The 24,972-nt window shown below is 44.7% G+C and overlaps 1 protein-coding gene across 2 annotated transcripts in view; it reads left to right on the top strand.

Moving 5' to 3' along the window:
- Window positions 1–24,972, top strand: part of GTF2E1 (general transcription factor IIE subunit 1) — a 220,053-nt gene that overhangs the window by 71,517 nt on the left and 123,564 nt on the right. For both annotated transcript variants that reach the window (XM_030203988.1, XM_030203986.1), the window contains exon 2: window positions 19,646–20,106. In XM_030203988.1, the coding sequence (XP_030059848.1) occupies window positions 19,659–20,106 (448 nt within the window). In that variant the 5' untranslated portion in view covers window positions 19,646–19,658. The remainder of the gene's footprint in view (window positions 1–19,645; window positions 20,107–24,972) is intronic.

Genomic DNA, 24,972 nt, shown 5'->3' with positions numbered 1-24,972 from the left:
CCCCTTGAGATCCAGAATAGGACAAAAAGAGTCTCCCTTCTTTAGGACCATGAAATAAATGGAATAACTGCCCAGACATTGTTCCGCTTCCAGAACGGGTTCTATTGCCCCCATCAGTAGAAGATACTATAAAGTAGGAGTGACAACTTGCCACTTTAGCTCTGAGCCACAGGGAAACACCATGAAGGCATCAGATAGGCCAGTTTGAGGGAGGAACCTTTCTTGACCACTTCCAGGATGTCAGGTCTCAAAGCAGCAACTAGGTTTGTGAGCCCTTGGGCCGCTGCCAAGGAGCGGCAGTGGCAGGCAAAACCACCCCAACCAGCACTGGGCTAACACACACACAAAGCAGGGACTGCAGACAGGGATAAGCAAAGCAGGAACACACTGGACAAGAACACTTGGACTGGAACACAGGACTGGAGCAAGGCTTCACCTGCACTTGACCACCCTTCCCCAGGAGTTGAGCCCCTGGGTGCAGGCGGCCGGCAGGACTTACCGGACTGGGCAGGAACTGGGTACCAGCAGGAAACACACAACAGAGTCAAGAATACAAGCTGCCAGGCAGCCACTAAGACAGAAACACAGACAGGAGGGAGTCAGGACTAAAAGCTGCCAAGCAGCCACTAGGTCTAGTGGTTAGGGTGGTGGACTTTGGAACTGAGGAACTGAGTTCAATTCCCACTTCAGGCACAGGCAGCTCCTTGTGACTCTGGGCAAGTCACTTAACCCTCCATTGCCCCATGTAAGCCGCATTGAGCCTGCCATGAGTGGGAAAGCGCAGGGTACAAATGTAACAAAAATAAAAAATAAAATAATAAAGAACACAGACACAAGACAAGGAAATGCAGACCAGAAACAAGACTAGGAACTAAACAATAAAATCAAAGCTAACTACACACAAACAAACAAGAACCAGGCAAGAACTCAGAATAAAACTGGACTAGGCAGAAGTGCACAGAGCACACCCACATACCAGGGACCTTAGACGATGCAAAGGCAAACACAGAAGTTTCTAGGTGATTAATAAAGCCCATCAGCTGCTAAAGCTCAGCTGCAGCAATCACAAGGCAACTACGGGTGCTGTTCAGGTACAAACAAGGAAAGCAATTCTGGCAGCCCGGAAGATCTGGACTGAACTGGGCTGAAGTCTGGAACGGGTGACAGTAAACAGTCCATTGCAGCCACCAGGTCTGGCCACCAGAGGGCGAGGTGAGCACAGACAAGGAAACGGTCACAAACGTGACACAGAACCTACTGATCCAAGGTGCTGCGGGCCCACTCGTGGCAGAAGACAGACAATCTACCTCCCACCGAGGGGCTTGGCACACCCTTATTAGACAGACTGGAAAGCTCTGGTCTTACCGGCAGAGTCAGAGTCTCCGGATATCGTGGGACCATGCAAGGAGCTCGATTAAAAGGGCTGCTGTCTGCAGCAGAAGTTGGAGCCGCTGAGTGGCTGTCCACCCTGAAAGCAACCTGCCTTCCTGTGGCAAGCCCTAGTCACCGAGGGCCACTGAGAACCTTTCTGCCTGAGTTCAGGAAGCTGGAGAGGCTGAGCTTAACCCATGTCCTTCACTAACTTTTCCAGGTCCTCCCCAAACAGCAACCACCCTTGAAAGGAAGTTGACTGAGGAGCATCTAGGAGGCTGTGTCAGCGGCCCAGTGGTGCAACCACAATCAGCAGCAAGCCACCACAAAGGCTGCCACTGACTGAGAGGCTAGACGCACCAAACCTCAAGTACGTCAGGCAAAAGGGCTGCACTCTACTCCAGGTGATAAACTTCTGGAGACTGGCAGCTGCTGCATGACAATAAGAAGTAAATTCTCAGAACTGAAGTGTTTCAATTACTAAACTGAAAATAAAATCATTTTTCTTACCTTTGTGGTCTGGTGATTTTATTTTTCTAATCATCTTGTTTTCTGTCTTTGGTTCTGCTTCCCTGTCTTGTGCTCTGAGCTCTGTTTCCAAGGCCTCCTGTCCATTCACTATATCTTTTCTCTCTTCCTTTCTTCTTCACTCCCTGCTCTATATCCATCTTTCACTTCCAACTTTCTTCCGTTTTTTTTGCATCCTCATGTCTATCTAGTTTTCAACCCTTTCTCTCCATCCTTGGGCTGCAAATCCTTCTTTCTCTGCCATCTATGTACATAAGTACATAAGTAACGCCACACTGGGAAAAGACCAAAGGTCCATCGAGCCCAGCATCCTCTCCACGACAGCGGCCAATCCAGGCCAAGGGCACCTGGCGAGCTTCCCAAATGTACAAACATTCTATACATGTTATTCCTGGAATTGTGGATTTTTCCCAAGTCTATTTAGTAGCGGTTTATGGACTTGTCCTTTAGGAAACTATCTAACCCCTTTTTAAACTCTGCTAAGCTAACCGCCTTCACCACGTTCTCTGGCAATGAATTCCAGAGTTTAATTATGAGTTGGGTGAAGAAATATTTTCTCCGATTTGTTTTAAATTTACTACACTGTAGTTTCATCGCATGCCCCCTAGTCCTAGTATTTTTGGTACATTTTTGGTAGTATTTTGTACATTTCCCCTCTCTTCCCTTCTCCTACCTTCTGTTCATGCCCACCATCCCCCTTCTTTCTTTCTTTCTTTCTTTCTTTCTTTCTTTCTTTCTTTCTTTCTTTCTTTCTTTCTTTCTTTCTTTCTTTCTTTCTTTTTTCTTTCTTTCATCCTCCATTTCCACATCTATCCTTCTCTTCCCCTGCCATCCAGAATCACCTCTTTCTCTCCCCTCTTTCCCCAACCATCCAGCATTTCTCCTCTCTCTCCATCATCCACCATCGACCCATCTCTCTCTCTCCTTCCTCTCACCATTCAGCATCACCTCTCTGTCTGTCTCCCCCCACTGTTCAGTATCGCCCATCTCTTCCCTCTCATACACCATCACCATCCAACATTACTCTGTCTCTCAGTCCTGCCCCCCAACCATCTACCATCACTCCATCTCTCCTCCTTTCCCCACCACCACTACCAAAAAACAAACCATCATCCCTCACTGCCCCACCTCTCTCTTCCTCTATCCCCACCCCAACCATCTATTATTGCCTTGTCTCCCATATATTCTACATTGCCCCTTCTTTTCCCCTCCCCATAGTGTGCAGTGCTCTGTCTCTCTTCACTACCCCATGGTGTTCACTACTCCGTTTCACCTCATCCCCATATCCTGCCTTGCCCTGTCTTTCCTCATCCTCCATATCCTGAGTTGCTCTGTCTTCCCCCGGCTCCCATATCCAGCTTTCCCCCATCTTGTCTCCCTGTCCTCCCCCCTCCCACTGGCTTACTCATTTTATATGGTCTGGAGCTCATGTGCTGATCCCCTGCTTCTCTCTTCACCATGGCTGTATCAGCAGCAAGCAAAAGACAGGCACAGGGACATTCCCCTCTGCTTTCTGCCGCTGGCTCTGCTGGACCCCTGTTTCTTGGTCCAGCAAAGCCAGCACTAGTACGCAGGTGGAAACGTCCCTGCACCTGTCTTTTCCTTGCTGCTGCTACAGCCATGGTGACGAAAGCAGCAAGGGATTGGCGCACGAGCTACAGACCATCTAAAATGAGTAAACCAGTGGGAGGGGGAGAGGATAGGAAGACAAGACAGGGCAAAGCTGGATTTGGGAGATGGGGAGACAGAGGACTGCGTTAAGTACGTTAAAATTTTAACGTTAGTCAAGCATTTAGCATGTTAACCGCATTTTTAATGAGTTAAGTGTACAGCCCTACTTTTCATGCAGCTTCCTCAGGGCTGAAACCCCTGGAAAACAGCACAGCAATCCTTTTTTATTTATTTATTTTCCACGATCTCTAAGCTGTGCATCCACATTAGGGTGCTTCCAGTACTTTTCCACATCCTCAGGGGCAAAAGTATGAAGATGCTCAAGAACCTTAGCCCCCCTGAGGTCTCATCCAGGGAGTCCCATTTTGCCAACATCATGCGGATGAGAGCTCTATGAAGTAAAAAAAAAATGCTTCAGTGGCCCTGCCAGCCCTTCCAACAGAGGGTCCCCTGTCTGAGAGGGTCAGCTGTAGGTACTCCAGGGAGCCCATTGGCCTTCAAGACCACATAATAAGGTGATACAGCTCCTCTCGCCTAAACAGCTGGATCACATGTAACCACTTCTCTGACTCTTCTCTCTGAGGAGAATCCTCCTGGAAATCTGAGTCCAAGAGGATCTGTAGATCCTAATGGCACTCTGGATTATAGTGGACCACCTAGCTATTCAGTACAGCTCTAGTAGAAATGTCCAAAAATACACCTAGGTAATTGGTGTGACAAATTAGTCCATGGCATAATTCATCAACAGTCACTGCTAACAGTCACTGCTGGAATTCAAACATGCGTGGGATATACACAAAAGAATCCGGTTTAGAAGGAATGGTTCCATGGAATCTTAGCGGAGATTGGGTGGTGATGCCGGTAATTGGGAAAACTGAACGGGAGCTGGGCAGACTTCTATAGTCTAAGCCCTGATCATGACTGAATAGATAGGGATGGGCTGGAGTGTAAATTTTAAAGAGCTTCGATATTGGCTTCAGAACTTAGTACAAGAACAGTACTGGGCAGACTTCTACGGTCTGTGCCCTGAGAAAGGCAAGGACAAATCAAACTCGGGTATACATATAAAGTAACACATACCATATAAAATGAGTTTATCTTGTTGGGCAGACTGGATGGACCGTACAGGTCTTTATCTGCCATCATTTACTATGTTACCAAAGCCTCAGTGCTATGAGCCCTGTGAAAACCATACTAAAAGGCCTATGATAGATAACTGTCCAACTGTGAATACACTGCTTTTTCAATAACTTTAGCTAACACTGGTAGTGAAGAAATAGGGCAAAAATTGGAAAGCTCATTTTATATCCCAATGACATGTTTTTTAGAACAGATCACACGTGGCCAACTTAGTTGGGCCACTAGTGCCCTGAATGCATTATTCATGGTCAGCCAAATACTAATAATGCATTCGGGACACTAAGAGGCCGCCTGCAGCGTTTGATACATTGGGCCACCAAATTCTGTTAGACAGTGTGATTACAGTCTTGCAGGGGCCTTGCTTCAATCCTTCCAGCCTTTCCTTACTGATAGGTTTCAGCAGGTTTGCATAGGGTTTAGACTATTGCACGTGTATTGCATATGGGGGTGCCCCAGGGTTCCTTGCTATCAGCGATGTTTAATGCATACTCGTGCCCGCTGTGTCAACTACTACAGTCTTTTGAAATTTCCTTTCGGATTTATGTGGACGATATACAATTTTTTGTCCCCTTGCTTACCATCCATACCTGCTACTCTGCTTAAATTACAAAAGATCTTTGTGAGCATAATGGACTGGATGACTGGTTAAATATTTATAAAAATGAAATTATGCTGATTGTATCTGATCCTATTCCTGCATGTCAAACGCTGCAGAAGGCCTCCTAGTGCCCCCAGAGGTGCTGCTTTTAGGCACTGCTATTAAAATTTCAAAGAAGATTCATAATTTGGTATTTGGATTCTGATTTGTCTTTTAGATCACAAATCCAGCAAGTGCTCAAGAGTTCATATTTTAAAACTACTCTTGCTGAGTAAGTTGCATTCCTTGTTTCCTTGAACTGATTTTGTTGCAAACCTATGATCTTGAATACCTTGGACTACTACAATATTATTTACTTGGTCTACCAGTCTTTTGTTTACAGGCATTGTAAGTGGTGCAAAATTCTGCAGTTAGGTTACTTTATGGACTGTCTTCATCTAACCATGTGACTCTCCTCTTGAAAGAATTGCGTTGGGTGCTAGTGGCCCAACATATTAAGTGCATTCTGTTACTGCTTGTTCATCTTGGATTGTATCAGGTAGGAGTCATCTTTTTTTTTCCTTGAGGGACAATCTCCATTGGTATATACCATCGAGACCTCTGCGGTCTCTGTATGACTGTACACTTGTTTACGACTTGGTCAAGCAAGAAATGGCACGTTGTCAATCACCGGTCTTCATGAATGGAATAAACAGCCTCTGGCACTGAGACAACAAAGGAATGTTACTTCATTTAAGTTGATGTTGAAGCACCATTTACTAGGGGAGGTTTATAACCTCCTGTGATCTCTGAACTGATTCTATGATTTTTTTTTTGTTGTCTTTATTGTTTTGTGTTGTATGATTTACTTATGTACGTTGTGTTGTTCCCTGCCTTGGATAAAGGCAGGTTATATATGAATAACAATAAACAAGATAAGCATTTATTTATTCATTCATGATTCTTTTACATGTTGGCCTTTTATGGGGGGGTGGGGGTTGGGTTATTGGAAAAGTAATGGAAGTGATGCTGAAGGAAAGGATAGTGAATTTCCTGGAAGACAATAAGTTGCAAGATCCGAGACAACATGGTTTTACCAAAGGTAAATCGTGCCAAACGAATCTCATTGAATTCTTTGCCTGGGTGACCAGGGAATTGAATCAAGGACATGCGATAGATGTAATCTACTTAGATTTCAGCAAAGCCTTTGACACAGTTCCTCACAGGAGGCTCTTGAATAAACTTGACAGGCTGAAGATAGGACCGGACGTGGTGAACTGGATTAGGAACTGGTTGATGGACAGACGCCAGAGGGTGGTGGTTAATGGAATTCGCTCGGATGAGGGAAAGGTGAGTAGCGGAGTGCCTCAGGCATCGGTGCTGAGGCCAATTCTGTTCATTATATTTGTGAGCATCATTACCAAAGGGTTAGAAGGTAAAGTTTGCCTTTTTGCGGATGATACCAAGATTTGTAACAGAGTGGACACCCCGGAGGGAGTGAAAAACATGAAAAAGGATCTGCAGAAGCTAGAAGAATGGTCTAATGTTTGGCAATGAAAATTCAATGCAAAGAAATGCAAAGTGATGCATTTAGGGAGTAGAAATCCACAGGAGACATATGTATTAGGCGGTGAGACTCTGATATGTACAGGCAGGGAGAGGGATCTTGGGGTGATAGTATCTGAGGATCTGAAGGCGACGAAACAGTGTGACAAGGCGGTGGCCATAGCCATAAGGATGCTAGGCTGTATAGAGAGAGGTGTGACCAGCAGAAGAAAGAAGGTGTTGATGCCCCTATACAAGTCGTTGGTGAGGCCGCACTTGTAGTATTGTGTTCAGTTTTGGAGGCCGTATCTTGCTAAGGATGTAAAAAGAATTGAAGCAGTTCAAAGAAAAGCTACAAAAATGGTATGGGATTTGCATTACAAGACATATATGTATATCCTGGAAGAAAGGAAAAACAGGGGTGATATGATACAGACGTTCAAATATTTGAAAGGTATTAATCCGCAAACAAATCTTTTCTGGAGATGGGAAGGTGGTAGAACTAGAGGACATGAAATGAGTTTGAAGGGGGGCAGACTAAAGAAAAAATGTCAGGAAGTATTTTTTCACGGAGAGAGTGGTGGATACTTGGAATGGCCTCCTGCGGGAGGTGGTGGAGATGAAAACGGTAACAGAATTCAAAAATGCGTGGGATAAACATAAAGGAATTCTGTTCAGAAGGAATGGATCCTCAGAAGCTTAGCGGAGATTGGGTGACAGCACCGATGGTTGGGAGGTGGGGCAAGTACTGGACGTACTTCTACGGTCTATGCCCCGAAAATGGCAAGGATAAATCAAGGTCAGGTATACATATGAAGTAGCATATGAGTTTATCTTATTTGGCAGACTGGATGGACCGTACAGGTCTTTATCTGCCATCATCTACTATGTTACTATGTAATACGGATTCTGTAGGATTATATAGTAGGTTCTCTCTTGCCATCATTATTCTCCCTTTAAATCTTTACAACAGCATGGTTATGGCCTGGAAAATTAAAATGAGAAAAGAACGAGAAATTGTAAGAGTGTCATTTCACTCTTTAAGAAGGATCTGCTTGGCATAGATTCTTTTATCTGCATTTTCCTTTGAAAATACATAAAGCGGAGAGTTGTCTTTGTATAAGAAATTCATCCAATGAATTAATGGGGAGTGAGTCACCTATGTGAAGCTTAGTCACAGGGAGGTATTGTTTGCCTGAGTGGGGGCTGCTCATCATAAGCTTCAGTGATGTCCCTGCTGGCTGTCAGTTATTTCTGGTAGCAGCTGGGAGTCACAGTTTGACTGTAGGTGTTGTGGATCATGTGCTTTAGATCAGTAGCATATGGAATAGCTATGATAATGTTCAGTGGGCATGAGAAGAGCTACAGTATAGTAGAAGGATGTATTGTCAGACAATATACAGAACATAAGAAATTATCGTAGAGAGAATTTATGAACAGGTTTTGGATTTGGCTTAATGTGTCTTGCCTGAGGTTACAACAGTACAACAGAATGTGACAATAGCAGAGTATGAACTTGGGTCATCTATTTCCCAGTCATTGTTGTTTGTTGTATCATAAGTCAAGGCATCTGATTCTTTCTTGGATTTTTTTTTCTTTTTTGTTATATTGGGTGGATGGGGATGTGTGTGTGTTTATATATAATGTGTGTGTGTGAATTCATCAACAGTCACTGCTAACAGTCACTGCTGGAATTCAAACATGCGTGGGATAAACACAAAGGAATCCAGTTTAGAAGGAATGGTTCCATGGAATCTTAGTGGAGATTGGGTGGTGATACCGGTAATTGGGGAACTGAACGGGAGCTGGGCAGACTTCTACGGTCTGCGCCCTGATTGTGACTGAAGGGATGGGCTGGAGTGTAAATTTTAAGGGGCTTCGACGTTAGCTTCAGAACTTAGTACAAGAACAGTACTGGGCAGACTTCTACGGTCTGTGCCCTGAGAAAGGCAAGGACAAATCAAACTCGGGTATACATATAAAGTAACACATACCATATAAAATGATTTTATCTTGGGCAGACTGGATGGACCGTACAGGTCTTTATCTGCTGTCATTTACTACATGTAGGTGTCCCCCTTCATCCCTAAGGGCTATGGTAGTGGTGTACAGTTGTGGGTTTTTTTTTTTGGGGGGGGGGGGGGTTGGGGGGGCTCAGCACACAAAGTAAGGGAGCTGTGCACCTGGGAGCTTTTTCTGAAGTTCACTGCAGTGCCTCCTAGGGTGCCCGGTTGCTGTCCTGGCATGTCAGGGGGACCAGAGCACTATGAATGCTGGCTCCTCCATTTTAGTTATATTTGTACCCCGCACTTTCTCACTCATGGCAGGCTCAATGCGGCTTACATATACAGGTACTTATTTGTACCTGGGGCAATGGAGGGTTAAGTGACTTGCCCAGAGTCACAAGGAGCTGTGCCTGAAGTGGGAATCGAACTCAGTTCCTCAGGACCAGAGTCCACCACCCTAACCACTAGGCCACTCCTCCCATGACTAAAGGGCTTGGATTTGGTCATTTCTGAGATGGGCGTCCTCGGGTTCCATTATTACCGAAATCGGGGACGACCATCTCTAAGGTGGACCTAAATGTGGAGATTTGGGCGTCCCCGACTGTATTATTGAAACGAAAGATGGCCGCCCATCTTGTTTCGATAATATGGGTTTCCCCGTCCCTTCGCGGGGACGTCCTGTGAGGATGCCCTCAGGAAAACTTGGGCACCCCGTTCGATTATGCCCCTCTATATGTCCTGTGAGTGACTGCATCTGCCTCTCCCCCCCCCCCCCCCCCCCCCCCAGGCTGTGTGCTGCATGCCTGGTCTGTGAGCCACATCAGTGTACTACTATGGATTTACAGCCTGTCTCACTAACACAGACTACTCAATAATTACCGTGGATTCTTTTGGATTCATATTAGATAAATGAAACCTTTATTAAAGGTGCTAAATTCTACAATGATTAAGGTATATACAATGATTAGCCATATAAACAATCATTACATCACTGGTCTCTACATCTAAGCAATGCTAAGAGTTCTTAGACCAGGAAAAGAAGCAATAATACACTATATATACAGCATCACTGGTCCTTACATCATCCAGGCTCTTATCATCAGCTGGGGGGGGGGCCGTTACAGTGAAAGCCAGGAGCTTTTTAGACCAGGAACAGATCCTCTGCACAGTACGTACGTTACTCACAGATGAGCTCCCGATTTCACTGAAAGAAACTCCCCTTTTTATTAGGCTCAGAACTTATGTTCAGAGCTGAGGAAAATTACAGAATGCTTCTCTGTCTAGGTAAACAAGCCATACTGTGGAACGTGGTCACATGCTCTCCAACTCCAGGTGGCCAGGCTGGAGCCGGAAAGCAAGCACCATACTCCTCTTCACATACCAAATTAATTAGAGCTGTGTGTTACCTTCCACATTCCAACTTGTTTTCACACAATCAAAGTTAATCATTTTTAAACAGGATTACTTCTAATCAACAATACAGACCCCGAGTGCACTGGTCGGTCAAGACAGAGCTGAAAAACAATCTTTAAAATTCACTTCCATTACAATCAGTCATACAGGCAGGCAATGCACAGTCTGGGGAGGGGAAGGAGAACAGGAGGGAAGAGAGATACACTCACAGCCTGTGAATGCCTCTGTCTTTCTGTAGTCCTCCCCTCCCCCCCCCCCCCCCCCCCCCACACAAAAAACTGTTTGCTTTGTGGAGGACAGGAGGGGGAGTCTTCATCTACCGTCATCTACTATGTTATGTTATATATGAGAGAGAGATACAGTCATACAGGCTATAAATGATTGCGTCTGTCTCCCCTCACCTCCCCAGACGGTGTGCTACCTGTTTGCATGCCTGATCTGACTTACAGATCAAGCATGCAGGCAAGAATCTGTGTGGGGAGGCTGATGGGACCTGGGAAGAAGCCAAACCTCGCTGCTGGGGGAGGGAAGGGCCCAGGAAGAAACCAGACCTCGCTGAAGGAGGGGGTGGAGGGAGGAGACCCGGGAAGAAGCCAGACCTCGTTGGGGAAAGGGAGGTGGAAGGAAGGGGACCCGGGAAGAAGCCAGACCTCGCTGGGGGAGTGGGGATTTGGAGGTACTTAATGGTGATGGTCGGGCAGGCAACAGCGGTGTCTGGGTGGGCGCTTCTCATTGGCTCTCTGGTCAAAGAGCCAATCAGGAGCTGCCAAACAGCAACACTGACTGGAGAGGAAGGGAAGGAGAAGGGTAAGGCACTGGGTAGATTAATTTTATTAACTGCGACTAGTGTATATATGTATAGATCAATATATCCAGTTTGAGTTCAAATCTCACTTTCCTTAGCATCTAGTTACACTGTTCTGCAAGTGGATGTTATCCCAATCAGCAGATGGAGGTAGAGAAAAAAACTGAGTTGTACCAGTGACCTCACCTGATGGTGCTCCCTTGAAATATCCAGTACTTTCTCTACCTCGGCAGGTGTAAGTTGTGCTGTCTGGTGCTCCTGGATCTTGGCCTAGTTTCCCTGGCTGCCTGCCTGCCACGGCTGCACATTTTGGTTGAGCCTAACAGCTGCTCTCGGGTCATGTCATCCATCCCTCACATCGGACATGGTCTGTGAAGCTTGTGTCTTGATCCTGCAGGACCCTGCCCGAGGAGTGCCCATCCCTCCTTGCCCACTCACCCTGTTTGGGTGTAATCCCCCGCAGGTTCCCCTGCAGTTCCCAGGCATTGTAAAATAAACAAACAACAATTGGTTTTGCCTGGATTACCTTTATTACCTTGTGAAGGGAATAAGGCTATTTCATTGTTTTAAAAAAAGTGTGAATAGCCTTGAAAAAGAGTGCATTCAAGAGAAAGGGGATTCCAGAGGCTTGAGCAGCAGAACAGACCCACATGTTCTGGCCACATGAGCATGCCTGATAGCAGACACTGCTATTTGTCCCTCTTGTGATGGACCATTTCCGACTTCAAAAGCTTCCCGGGGGGGGGGGGGGGGGAGGGCTTAGGGGGCCGCTGAATCTCCTTTCCCCCATACTCATCTCTAATGCATTAGGATCCTACGTCTTCAGCAGGAATGGCAGCCATATTTATCCAGCTTGTCTCTCCTGCTGTTTCTCAGCGGCAGGATTCTTCTCAGCCCCCACCCCCCCATTGGAAGTTGGAGGGCTTTTCCTTTCCACTCACTCTGGGTCTGCCTGCTTGGGGGGGGGGGGGCTAGGGGCTCTGTGGGTTTTTTTGCTCCAGAGCCTGACCCAAATGGTAAAGAAGCCCAGCAGGAGGAGGCTGTCCCTCAAGCACCAGTGGGGCCCTAGTGGCCTGAATGTCCACTTAGAGGATGAGGAGGTTGTGAGTGCCCCATCAGCTCTGGGGAGGACCTGGATCTCCTCTGACCCCTCAGTTCCTCTCAGACTTGGATTTAGAGGTCTCTTCCCCACAGGAGAAGGAGAAGTCCCATGTGATCGGCTCTTCTGTCTTGAGGAGCTCTCTTGTCTTATTGATAAAGTTATGGAGACTTGAAATGCTCAAATCTCCAACTGCAGACTCTTCTGAGGGGTACTCTATTGGAGGGCCTTACAGAGCTCCAGAAACATTTCCTGCTTCATAAAGCTCTCAACTGCATGATGCTTATGGAATGGGAGCCCTCAAATGGGGCACTCAAGAGGGCCCAGACTCTTGATCACCTTTATTCCTTCACCCCTGAGGAAGTAGAGAGGTATTGGGTGTACTCCAAGGTGGATGCTCTTGTCATGGCCATCACCAAAGCTACCACTGTTTCTGTTCAGAGTGGTTCAGCTTCCAGGAGCTCTGTAACAATCAGTGGAAGTGTTTAGTGTATAAGCAACTATCTGTCGCGGCTTTGTGGCATGTGCCATGCTGCGCTGGCTGCAGCAGCTGCTGGAGTCCATTGAGGTTTTCCACCTGGAATCTGGAGCGGTCTTCTTGGTTGATGTTCTTTACAATCTGATCTGCTTGGCTTCTCAGTCAGTATGTTCAGCTGTGGCTCCACCATGGGATTGCAGATGCTGCCTCCAAGAAGCTCCTCTTTGAGGAGGATCTGGAGAAGTTGATAAAAGGTATGGGGGGTTGGCTCGGCCCCTTCATTTCCCTGAGTTAAGGCTCTCAGCATTCTCCTGTTTCCAGAGGTCACTGCAGGAGAGTGAGTCATTTTTGACCGGTTCAGCATACTCCAACCCAGGCTTTTTGGTCGGGTTCCTTTCGGGGCCCTAGGAGAAGCCAGTCCTGCTGCGCCCGCAGGCAGAGCTACAGGGCTCATCCTGCCCAATGAGGATGCACCAGTTCTTTCACTGGTGCAAATTGGGGGAGGGCAGATTGTTCCTTTTCTGCCAGGAGTAGGCCGATATTACCTCAAACCAGTGGGTTCTGGAGGTGGTATAGAAGGAATACTCCCTAGAACTCGCCCGTCCTGTTACCAACACCTTCATATCTTTCCCCTGTGGCTTAAAGCAAAAACACTGGGCTGTTGCCCTTACGCTCGAGCATCCCCTGGCCTTAGGAGCTATGGAGTCAGTTCCTTGCAAAGAGCACAGTCTGGCATGTTATTCCATTTTCTTTGTGGTCGCAAAAAAGGTGATTCTTTCTGCCCTATCCTGGACTTGAAGGGCACCTGTTATTTGCCAATAACAATTTGGTGTTTTGCAATAATTTGGTAATATTACAATGATATAAGTGAGACAGATCATTCAGTACGTATATGTAAACCCCTAGGTATTTTAGTGCAGCACCCACCCACTGTTGTAGAAAGGCTCCAGGCCAAGCCCTATGCAGATCTCCCCATATTGGCAGTGCTTTAGATTTATCAGGATTTAACCACAAGCCCAAAATAGCCCCAAATTGTCCATAATGTTTAGAGTCAACAGTTGTGATGGACATGTCAATGCCATTAATAAATCATCTGCAAATAGGGCCAGTTGGAACTCCTTGCGGCCTACTCTAATGCCTGATATTTTTGGATCTCCTCACAATTTTAAGGCTAGGGGCTCTATTCCTAAAATTAATAAAGTGGGAAACAATGGCACCCCTGTCGTGTTCCCCTTTGAATGTCCAATCTTGGAGACGACAACCCATTGACCAAGACATGGGCTAATGGACTTCTATAAAGTATTCTAATCATATCCAAAATTTGCCTCCCAAATCCATAACATTTTTAAAACTTCCCACATACAAGATCAAGAAAGCGTATCGAAGGTTTTTCAGTATCAAAACCTATCAATATGGAGTCCATACACTGAGTATTCACTCTCTCCATTGCACTAAGTAGATGTCGAACATTTGTTACTGCATTTCATCCTTTAACAAAACCTGCTTGGTGTGGACCCACTAAATGGGGAATGATGTCTATTAGCTAAAATCTTTGCACAGATTTTGACATCCACATTTTAAAAAGAAATTGGTCTGTAAGAGGATGTCAGCTGAGGATCCCTACCTGGTTTTACTGTCTTTTGAGAGATTTATAGGTATTTATATATTTTTACGTTTATGTGTGTTATGTTTTTATTGTCTATTATATATTTTATATGTCTTTTAATTGTAGACTTCTGAGGCAGGCCTTGCAGCCAAAATATGGCTAATGGAGAGTGATTCATATCCTCAATGAGACCTTGATTTCTACAGTAAATATTTCACCACACCTTTTGATTTGGGACTTTTTTTGTCACCTTTGCTGTTTGTTCTTTTCTTTTTTTCTTTTTTTTTTTTTTCTTCTCCTACAGAAAAGCTATGCTAGTCTCCCGATGACGAAGAGCCTGAAAGATCTTTTCCCTTTTAACTGGAGAATTCACTCCACATGCATTCCAAGTCAGTATATTAATCACAGTCATTGGAAGGTTGGCACCCTCTCTCCATGCTCCTTAAAAGCCTCCACCCCCTTGGACTGATTCACCATTTGAAAATCCGGATTCCAAGAAACGTCACACAGAAGTCTATTCCTAAACCAAGACAAACACCCTGTTTTCCCCACTGCCCACCCCCTCCCACCACTCTCTTCAACACCTGTTAATACAAGTAACATAACATCTCTTTTAGCCCTTTGTAGACATTGCAAAACTTCTCTCAAATCAAAAATAATAAAAGAAACATGATGCTGCTGCTGCAAAGACCAGGGGCCACACCTGCAAAACATTAGAGGAGCCAGTCAAGGCCAACGAGCCTCCCTCGTAGCAAGTAAACACTGTAGTTCACCAAGAGCTTGGTGGTGATGAAAAATCGCTGAAATGCAAACTTTAAGGAAACCATCCTTCAAGTTGGACTGCCATTTCAATATTTGCGCTTGATCCGGCACACAATGTCAATTTGGAGTCAGCAGACCTTTAGCTGACGTAGTAGGCGCTTTTGTTTCTGGCTCCTTCCCTAAACCTGCTTTCCGCAGATGATTCCAGACCTCCAGCGTAGTTTTGACTCTATATGTTTTCCCACTGATTATGAAAGAAAATCCAAAAGGGAACAGCCATTTATATCTGATATATGTTCCCATCATAGCAGTAGAGTGATATCTTTTTCTTGTAAAGTAGTTCAAGACAAGTCTTAATAGATTTCAAATTTATATTCCTTATGTTTCACTCCTCCTGCCTTGTGTACAGTCAGTAACACTTTCTCCTTCTCTGTATATGAATGGAAACTGGCCACAATGTGTGTGTGTGTGTGTGGGGGGGGGGGGGGGGGGGTCTATTATTATTCATAGAGCCAAAAGCCCGATGTGCCCTGTCCAAGATGATATCCATTTGAGGCCCCAAGGATATTGCTTCTAGCTGAAGCAGAATGGAGCAAATATCAGTTTTCATCTCCCTCCACACACCCAGATATTATGGCACTGAGCCCTGTTCTCAGTATCATCCACTTTATCAATAGTCCAATAGTGCAGTAGTATTGGTCACCTGAGTATCAAGTGCGTCCCATTTCTCTTGATAGGTTTCCAACTGCTGCTCTCTCTCCTCTGTGCGTGTGCTCAGATCTTTCAGGCCTGAGCCGGAGGTCTTGTATCAGCGTTTTCAACTCATTCATATGCTGTGCCACATTCCGTTGTAAATCCGCTTTTAAATCTTTCAATAACAACAGTAAATCTCTTTTAATCAGTGGGCCTTCCATTTGAGGATTCCAAGTCCTCAAGTAGCATGTCAGAATGCTCAATATCACTCGAGTGTTGCGCAGCCTCTTCCATGTTTCCCTGTCCACATGGTCTGTCTACCTCTTGACGACATGGTGCTAGAAAATGTTTTATTTCTCCTGGTCATCTACGGGACATTGTGATTGTTACAGGGCAGCCTCCAACACCGCAACAGCACCAAAAATATATTTTTATTCAAGAGGAAGATGCACAACTTTCATCTTTTTATCGAGGCTCAAATGGAGCTTCAGGCTGAGGCTGCCATTGTGGGGATGACATCTCCAGAAGTCGGTTCAGCTTGATTTATATTAATATGCTCCAATCATTTGCACGTTTTCAGGTGCTTTAAAACTTCCTGCCTTTTAAAAAGAGGCACATTATATTAAAGAATAGCCAAAATCATCTGGTATATGCCAGATGAGTGAGACCCTTGCCAACAGTTTTACACATATCCAAGGATAAGTCAGTCAGCTGGCGTGCTGTATGCTACCCTCCGATCCATCTGTCTCCTATGGGGAAAGTCAGGCAAGGATAAATTTAGTAGTACTGGAAGCTGTAAATGTGGTATACTTGGGGCTTTTATCTATTTTTTTCTCTTCTCTAGCTACATAGAATACAGGAACTTAAGCAGTGGTCTGTCTGGCATGTGGCAGATTATTGCTCTGCTTTGTGCAACAGCTGATTGTCCTGAAAATATTTATTATGCCATGATGGTAGCAGCTGCTGCAGCAATTATTTTTAGCTTACACTGAAGGATAACAATATTCCCTTTTCTCCAAATAAACCAGTCTTATTTGCAGCAGCAGTATCTGGAGGGCCGCATGTGCATTCATGTCAGTTATGTTCTTATGGGCTTTCATCATCATATGTTAGGTGTATGTAAAATAATTGGTTTCATAATAATATAAAGAAACATTGAACATAAGTGTTGCCACACTGGGACAGACCAAAGGTCCATCAAACTCAGCATCCTGTTTCCAACACTGGCCAGTCCAGGTTACAAGTACCTGGCAAGACCCCAAAACAGTACATTTTATGCTGCTTATCCTACAAATAGACTTGGGGAAAATCCACTACTTATCTTAATAATGGCTTATGGACTTTTAGGAAGCTAGCCTAGCCTTTTTTAAAACCCCGCTAAGCTAACTGCTTTTACCACATCTGGCAACGAATTCCAGAGTTTAATTACACGTTGAGTGAAGCAATATTTCCTCCGATTTGTTTTAAATTTACTACTTTGTAGCTTTATTGTGTTCCTCCTAGTCCTAGTATTTTTGGAAAGAGTAAACAAGTGATTCATGTCTACCCATTCCAGTCCACTCATTATTTTATAGACCTCGAATACTGTGTGCAATTCTGGTCATCGCATCTCAAAAAAGATATAGTGGAATTAGAAACAATAAAGAGGATGGAATGACTTCCTTATAAAGAAAGGCTAAAGCGGATAGGGCTCTTTCATATCTCTCCTCTGCCGTCTCCTCCAAACTGATGAGCCCTAGCCGCTTTAGCCTTTCCTTATAGGGAAGTCGTTCCATCTCCTTTTTCATTTCTGTCTTTTTTGAGATGCAATGACCAGAATTGCACACAATATTCGAGGTACGTTCGCACCATGGAGTGATACAAAGGCATTATATCATCCTCATTTTTGTTTTCTATTACTTTCCTATTAATACATAACATTCTATTTGCTTTCTTAGCCACCATCGCATACTGAGCAGAGGGTTTCAACATATCATCAACGGTGACACCTAGATCCCTTTCTTGGTCCGTGACTTCTAACGTGGAATCTTGCATCACGTAGCTATAGTTCAGGTTCCTCTTTACCACATGCATCATTTTGCTCTTGCTCACGTTAAACATCATCTGCCATTTGAATTGCCAGTCTCCCAGTCTTGTAAGGTCCTCTTGTAATTTTTCACAATCCTCTTGCAATTTAACAACTTTGAATACTTTGTTTCGTCTGCAAATTTGATTACTTCACTAGTTATTCCCATTTATAAATATGTTAAAAAGCAGTGGTCCCAACACAGACCCCTGGGGAACCCCACTGTCTACCTTTTATTGAGAATATTGACCATTTAACCCTACTCTCTGTTTTCTATCTTTTAACCAGATTTAATCCACAGTAGAATACTACCTCCTTTCCCATGACTCTTCCTCCTGAGTCTTTCATGAGATACTTTGTCAAATGCCTTTTGAAAATCCAGATACACAATACCTACCAACTCACCTTTATCCATTTGTTTGTTCACCCGTTCCAAGAAATGTATTAAATTAGTGAAGCAAGATTCCCCCTCACTAAATCCATATTGGTTTTGTCTCATTAATGTGTGCTTGTAAGTATTCTCTGTAATTTTGTTCTTTATAATAGTCTCTACCATTTTGCCCGGCACTGGCGTCAGGCTCACCGGTCTATAATTTCCCGGATAATCTATGAAACTTTTTTTTAAAAATCAGTGTTAGATTGGCCAACCTCCAATCTTCCATGCTTGATTTTAATGATAAATTACATATTACTAGCAATAAATTCTGTAAGTTAATTTTTTAATTCTAACAGTACTCGGGGATGAATGCCATCTGGTCCAGGCAATTTGCTACGCTTCAGTTTGTCAAATTACCCCATTACATATTCCAGGTTTATTCAGTTCCTCTGACTCGTCAGCTTTCTTTTCGCTATGGCTTTGTCTTCCCAGAGTGCCCCTTTTACCCCTCGGTCATGTAGCGGTTCAACTGATTCTTTTGCCGGCTTCTTGTTTCTAATATACCTAAAAAAGCTTGTACTCTGTCTTTTTGCCTCCAACACAGTATGTTTTTCAGTCTCTTTGCCTTCCTTATCAGGGCTTTGCATTTCACTGGGCTTTCCTTATGCTGTTTTTTTATTATTTTCAGTCGGATCCTTCTTCCATTTTCTGAATGATTTTCTTTTAGCTGTCTCTTGTCAGTCTGGCAGGTGATGCTGTAGAAGTAGAGTTCACAGCCCCTAGAAGGAATGAACTTCGCCATTGCCAAAAAGAACTTAATGGTCAGACTTGGGGTTCACATATAATGGATTCAAGAAATATTTTCTGATAGCTATGGGAGAGGGATCAAAAATCCTGAAAAATGACTAGATATGTAGAAATGAAAGTCCAGTATTCTCGGTACCAAAATGTAATGTAATCATGAAACTTCATATACTTTGTGACTGAGCTTTTTTCAAGTTCCAGGATTTATATTTTGGTATTTGGAGCACCTGGAGTTTGTGCTGGATAAGCTAGGTAAAAGGAGGCTACGATGCCCTCCCGCATGAATGTCTTGTTCAAAATTTGTGATATTACTATGCTTGAATTATGTTCTGTTTGTTGTCATGGCACCATAGTCCAGTAAAGAAGCTGGATCGGGATAAAACTGCCAGACTAGAGTTGGGGAGAGGGGGCAGTTTTAATTCTCTTAGTCCACTTTAAAGGTAATAAATAGAAATAAAACAAGAAAAAGGATAAGTTGATACATTTTTATTGGACTAAACTCATTTTTGACAAACTTTCAAAGACAGAACCTTTCCTTACTTAAGGAAGAAAGTTCTGCCTTTGAAAGGTTATCAAAAAATACTTTTTATTACTCAACATAATATATCACCTTTATTTTCTCTTTCAGTTTTGTTTTAAGTCATCAGAGTTCAAAACCTATTAAAATTGAATCAAGAGTAATAAAATTAACTTTTTTTCTCTTCAGCCCAGCACCTGACATGACAGACCCAGATGTTGTGACAGAAGTCCCAGCAACACTGAAGCGGCTTGCCAAGTATGTTGTGCGTGGATTTTATGGTCTTGAACATGCCTTGGCCTTAGACATCCTGATCCGAAACCCCTGCGTAAAGGAGGAAGATATGTTGGAACTGCTGAAGTTTGACCGCAAGCAGCTACGTGCTGTTCTGAATACACTGAAAGGGGACAAGTTTATAAAGTGCAGGATGAGGGTAGAGACAGCTGCAGATGGCAAAACCACACGTCATAATTACTACTTCATCAACTACCGCCTTCTAGTCAATGTAGTAAAGTACAAACTGGATCACATGAGAAGGCGGATTGAAACAGATGAGAGGGATTCCACCAACCGCGCCTCCTTCAAGTGTCCTAACTGTTCCAATACCTTTACAGATTTGGAAGCTAATCAGCTCTTTGATCCCATGACAGGTAAGGCTGTAGCAATATTATTAATCTGTACTTTTTTTTTCTTTGAGAATTATGTTTCTACCAGACCCCAGTTCAGTTCTGATCCTTTTTTCACATGGTAAAATCTTGATTTGCACAGGAGTCAGCAAGGGTGGTTTTGCACTCTTAGCCTTGGTGATATGGAAGAAAACTGCAGAACTTGTGACATTCTGCAGCACAGTTTGGGGTATCTTGATGCAGAGATCCCATTGGAAAAACTGGTAGCTACTGTTGAAAATCATTGGCTGTCTGGTGCTACTGCTCTTGTAGCTACTGGGCCTTTGCACATCTTTTGTGTTTTATAGCTTCTCTCTTCTATTCTGTTTGTCCTTTTTGCCTCCCTGTACATATATGTGGTGGACAGTACGTTGACAGCACTGATTCAAGAAATATCATCTCAGAAATCAAATCTGCCTTTTCTTTTCCTGCTACACTAGTCCAGACAGGTGGGTTTGTGTACTGTACCATCAGATGGAGGTAGAGAACGTGACAAATTAGTGATGTCATCACCGGTATAAGGAGCAGTGCAGTCCTGGAACTTGCCATTTTCTTGCATTCAGCAGGTGGTCTGGTGCAGCAGAATGATAAAGAAGGCCTGACTCCTGGAGACATGGTCTTATCTGCTGTCCTGCTTTGTTGAGTCTGGTGGCTAGAGTTGGCTTGCAGGGATCAGGCCAAGGTCTTTGCTAGAGCTTGGAGGGCTGATCTCCCTTCTTAGCCCAGAGCTCCAGCCCACAGGTTGTGGCTCAGTGTGGCTGGGCCAGCTGGATTCCCTGGAATCCTTGTTGGTAAGGGTTGAGGAGGTTGTCTCCCTCCTCTTCCCTGTGGCTGGTACCCTGGCCCATGGGCCTTAGCTTCTGGGGACAAAGACAGCAGGCCAAGATTTTAGCCTGACAGGAGTCAATGTGGCCCTTTTGTCCTCTTCATTCTCCTGTAGTTCTTTCTGTTCCACTCCATTCAGGGCTCCATATCTATTATATCTATCCTTTCCATAGAAGGGCTTCCTTAACTGCAGCAGCCCAGGGGAGATCAGACTCATCATCATATCTCAAGGAGGCCAGAACTGTCCTGGGTAAGCCATGGGGGGTACCTCCCTCCTTCCCTTGAGGCACTAGAGTTGCTTGCCTACTTTGAATGGAGAAGAGGGACCTTGTCTCTGACATCGTGGCATAATTCCATCACAGCTATCTGCCTGGCAGCTTCTCATCCCTCAGGGACCTAAGGTCTTGGACGGTAGTATTGCAAGACAGTCTGCATCGGACCACCTCTGTGAAAAAGCAGAGTGGTTCCTTCTGGAAGGCAGCTGGCTCCTAACCCAAAGGCCACAGGTTCAACACCAATTTCGATAGGTAGCATTTAACTTTCCAATGGTTTTCTTATGATTCCTGAACCTTAGTGCAGGGATAATATACTGTGACCCTCTTTCAGTTGGAGTTTCCTCATAGGCAGCTGTTAGGGGGCAGTAAAGTTCGGTATCCCTATCTTTGAGGCTGGTAGCACAGGCTTGGTTCTCAGGAGTCCTTCAGATAGCCTTTTGCTGGCTCACCTGTTGGTGTGACCTAGGCTATGTTTGAGTATATGCAAGGGCCCTTTCCTACAAGTGTTTGCTTCTAGTTCTAGTTTTGACGCTCAGAGTACCTATTGCCCAGTTCCTTTGCATGGACTTAGACAGAACAGTTACCCCCCCCCCCCCCCCAAATTGGTATAGTTGTAGCCATCTTGCACCTCTTCAAACTGTGTTCCTTCTGGATATTAGGCGCACTAGTGGGTTCTAGTTACATGGCAAAGCAACAAAGTGCAGATCCTGTTCCACTCAGACTGGGGCTGCTTGTTCAGTTCTTCTCCCAGTGAGCATCCGGCGTGGACTGGTATTTGCAGTACTGTTTGTGGACCAACCATGGGATGTCTTGTTCCACCTGTCTGCATTCTCTGCAGTGAACCTTTCCTTAGGTTCATGGTTCAGTTAGTTTGCCTCCTTCCCTGGATAGTATTTTAGTCCTTGGGGTTCTAGGGTGGTAGTCGGTGAGGCCAGTGCGTGTGGCATTTGGGTTCCCTGGTTGTCTAGCTCAACGCAGATAGCCACATGCTTCCCTTTGAAAATGGGGCTTCGTATGTCCAAGGCATGGTCTTCTTCCACCGTGGATCGTTACAATTTTGGTTCACTATACTTGTCTGAACTAGTCTAGCAGGATGATAAGGAAGGTGAAATTTGTTGTTACCTGCTAATTTCCTTTGCTTGAGTTCTGGTAGTCCAGTCCTGGATCCATCTTAAGAAGACTGCAGCTGGATTCTAGGTGTGCCTCAGTATGCCTCTCCTTATAGAGGCAGATTGAATTTTGGGTTCAGCTTTGGTGCCGTTAAGTGGCCTGAAATCTATATTCAGCCTACTGTGTCGGACACAGTGGGGGCAGAAGCAATCCCCATGCACTCCTGCCTCAAAATGGCTTCCTGGACTTCCGGTGGCAGTCCCAGCAGCCATTTTAAGATTGGAGCAATCTAAAAATGGCTGCCATGACCTCCAGCGGCAGTCTCAAAATCCATTTTGAGGCAGAAGCAGGCATGGGCAGGAGCAAATAGGAATCACTTCTATCCCCACTAGCCACCAATGAGTCCGACACAGTAGGCCTAGGAGGGGCCTGCCACTGGAGTTAGATTTTGGAGGGGGGCTGCCACCAGTGGGTAGGTCTGGGAGGGGAGGGAAGATTCTATTTGGTCGGTGGGGGCTGTTCAGGGGAGGCAGGGCCAACTAAACAGAGTGACCAGTTTTGTTCTTGGTTATGTCAGAAACCGAAGATCCTTGTTTTGGTTTTGGTCAGACTCTATATCTTTATTCCCTTCTGTTTAATTTCTGAATTTATTCTTCCTTCCTCATGGGATTGGAACCTGCAGGTGATTTTATCTTGTTGCCCTAGCTGCTTTTGGGCCACATGTTCATTCCACGTTACTGCTTCATATTGTTACTTAGTAAGATCGTCCTTATTGGGGTTCAGTCTGGGAACCACGGAATAATATGGATCCTGAAAAGGATGAATGTTTTTAACCCCTCCCCCTTTTTTTAAAGGTGATATTTTAATGTGATAGTGCATCTTTTTTGTACTTGCTATGTTGACCTATTATATCATGTTCAATTATATTATGTTCTTGTGATCTCCGATGCTATTGCATTTTGTAGCTTGCATGATGCTAGTCTTGAGGTGGCCAGCTCTTCCTGATGAACAGACAGGTGTGAGGTGGGGTATCCATAGGAGTTGTTCTTATTGGATGGAACCACAACAAAGTAGGAGCTCATCATTCAGGCTCCTCAGTGGTGGAAAGATTAATATCTGATTAGACTTACTTTCTTCAATAGTCTCACCTTCTTTCCATGATGTGAGCCCCCTCATGTTAGGTCCAGCACTTACTGGATGAGGCCATAGTGTCCTTCCTGTAATTGGCAATACAGAGAGGAGAGACATTCAGTGTTCTTGCACAGGACTTTGTAGCATTCAAGTTGGATTAGCAGCTTGTAGGTCTGGCAGGATGAAGGTAAATTGTACAAAGGGCTTCTTTGATGGATCTTTATCATTGCCTGGCAGAGAGTAGAATAAGGCAGGATCACAGGGTCTTTGGTGCTGCTTCTTGGCAGTCTCAAGGGCTGCCAGATTGTGTATAGAAGTCCCCTCCTTCTCCTTAGGCCCCATCTCCTGCCTTCCAATGCTGGTTCTGGTAGTCCAGGTTCAAAGAGCATCGGAATCTTTTCTTGCATTAAGTGGTTAGGCCTGGAGGGAGGTTATGCCTGCAAACCTTTGGGTTCTTGATGGGCTTTTGTAGAAACACTTGGAACCTTCTCTTTTGGTAGTTTGACACTGCTCAGGGAGTTTCTTTTTACCTTCACTAAACATTTGTGGGCAGTGGGAGGCAACAATGAGCCAAGCATTTTGGGCTGCAGGGATGCTTTCTGTCTGTCCTTGGTCTTTCCTTGCTGGAGGACAGACTTGTTATCAGGTATCCCCTTGGATAAGCAGGGGCATTCCTTTAGGAGTTGTGTTCAAATGTTTTAGTCTTGCCATTTTGGGTTCCCTTCTGTCTGCTTTAGTGTAAGAGCTGGCTCTGTGTGTGCTAGTGAGTGATAAGCATTTTCAGTATTGAGCAGGCTGCTTTATTGTGTACATGGAGGAATAATTTGTATTGTTTGGCAACCCCAATCATTTTGAAATGTAGGCTTTCTCCTCTTGGCCTATCTAAGAGGTCTTAAGGACCAGTTGGTTAAGCTTAGTAGGGATGGTTGATGTCCTTAAGAATAAGTCTGCTTAACGGAATTCAGCACTAGCTAGAGTTTGGGATGGGGGAAGGGGCTCCCCTATGCCTTTCTGTAAAATATGGTTGCATTAGGTAGCCTTTCTCTCCTTAAAAATAAAAAATAGTGATCTGGTGGTCTTGGGTTCCAAATCTCAAGCCATAACTCCCAATGTCCAGGTCTACCAGGCTCTAGTTCTCATCCTCCTTGAGGCTGGCGCTTCTACAGGACCTTGGGTTCTGGTGGTTCTATATGGTGTGCCTTGGATTTGGATATGCTAGCGTCTCTCCTGGTTCAGTATCCTTGTGATAGGAAGCATCAAGGTTGTCCAGTTGCTACTTTTGCTTCACCTGCAAATACATGGTAGCTGATTTCCTCACTGGTCAGGTAGTCAGGAACTACAAGGGTAAAGTGTGAGTCTAGATGAGCCCAGGATAGGTCGGAAATGCTCTTGGGGGCCAGTCGCTTATGGTGGAGATTCTACATCTAGCCTGAAGGTGGGGGCATGTTGCAAGATCTAGTAGAGGGCTTAAGGCCTTGGGATTATACCTTGAATCTTAATATGGTCCAAT

The sequence above is a fragment of the Microcaecilia unicolor genome, chromosome 5 (assembly GCF_901765095.1).
Source record: "Microcaecilia unicolor chromosome 5, aMicUni1.1, whole genome shotgun sequence".
NCBI lineage: Eukaryota > Metazoa > Chordata > Amphibia > Gymnophiona > Siphonopidae > Microcaecilia > Microcaecilia unicolor.
The sequence above is the reverse complement of the archived record's forward strand: the minus strand, read 5'-3'. Positions and strand labels throughout refer to the sequence as shown.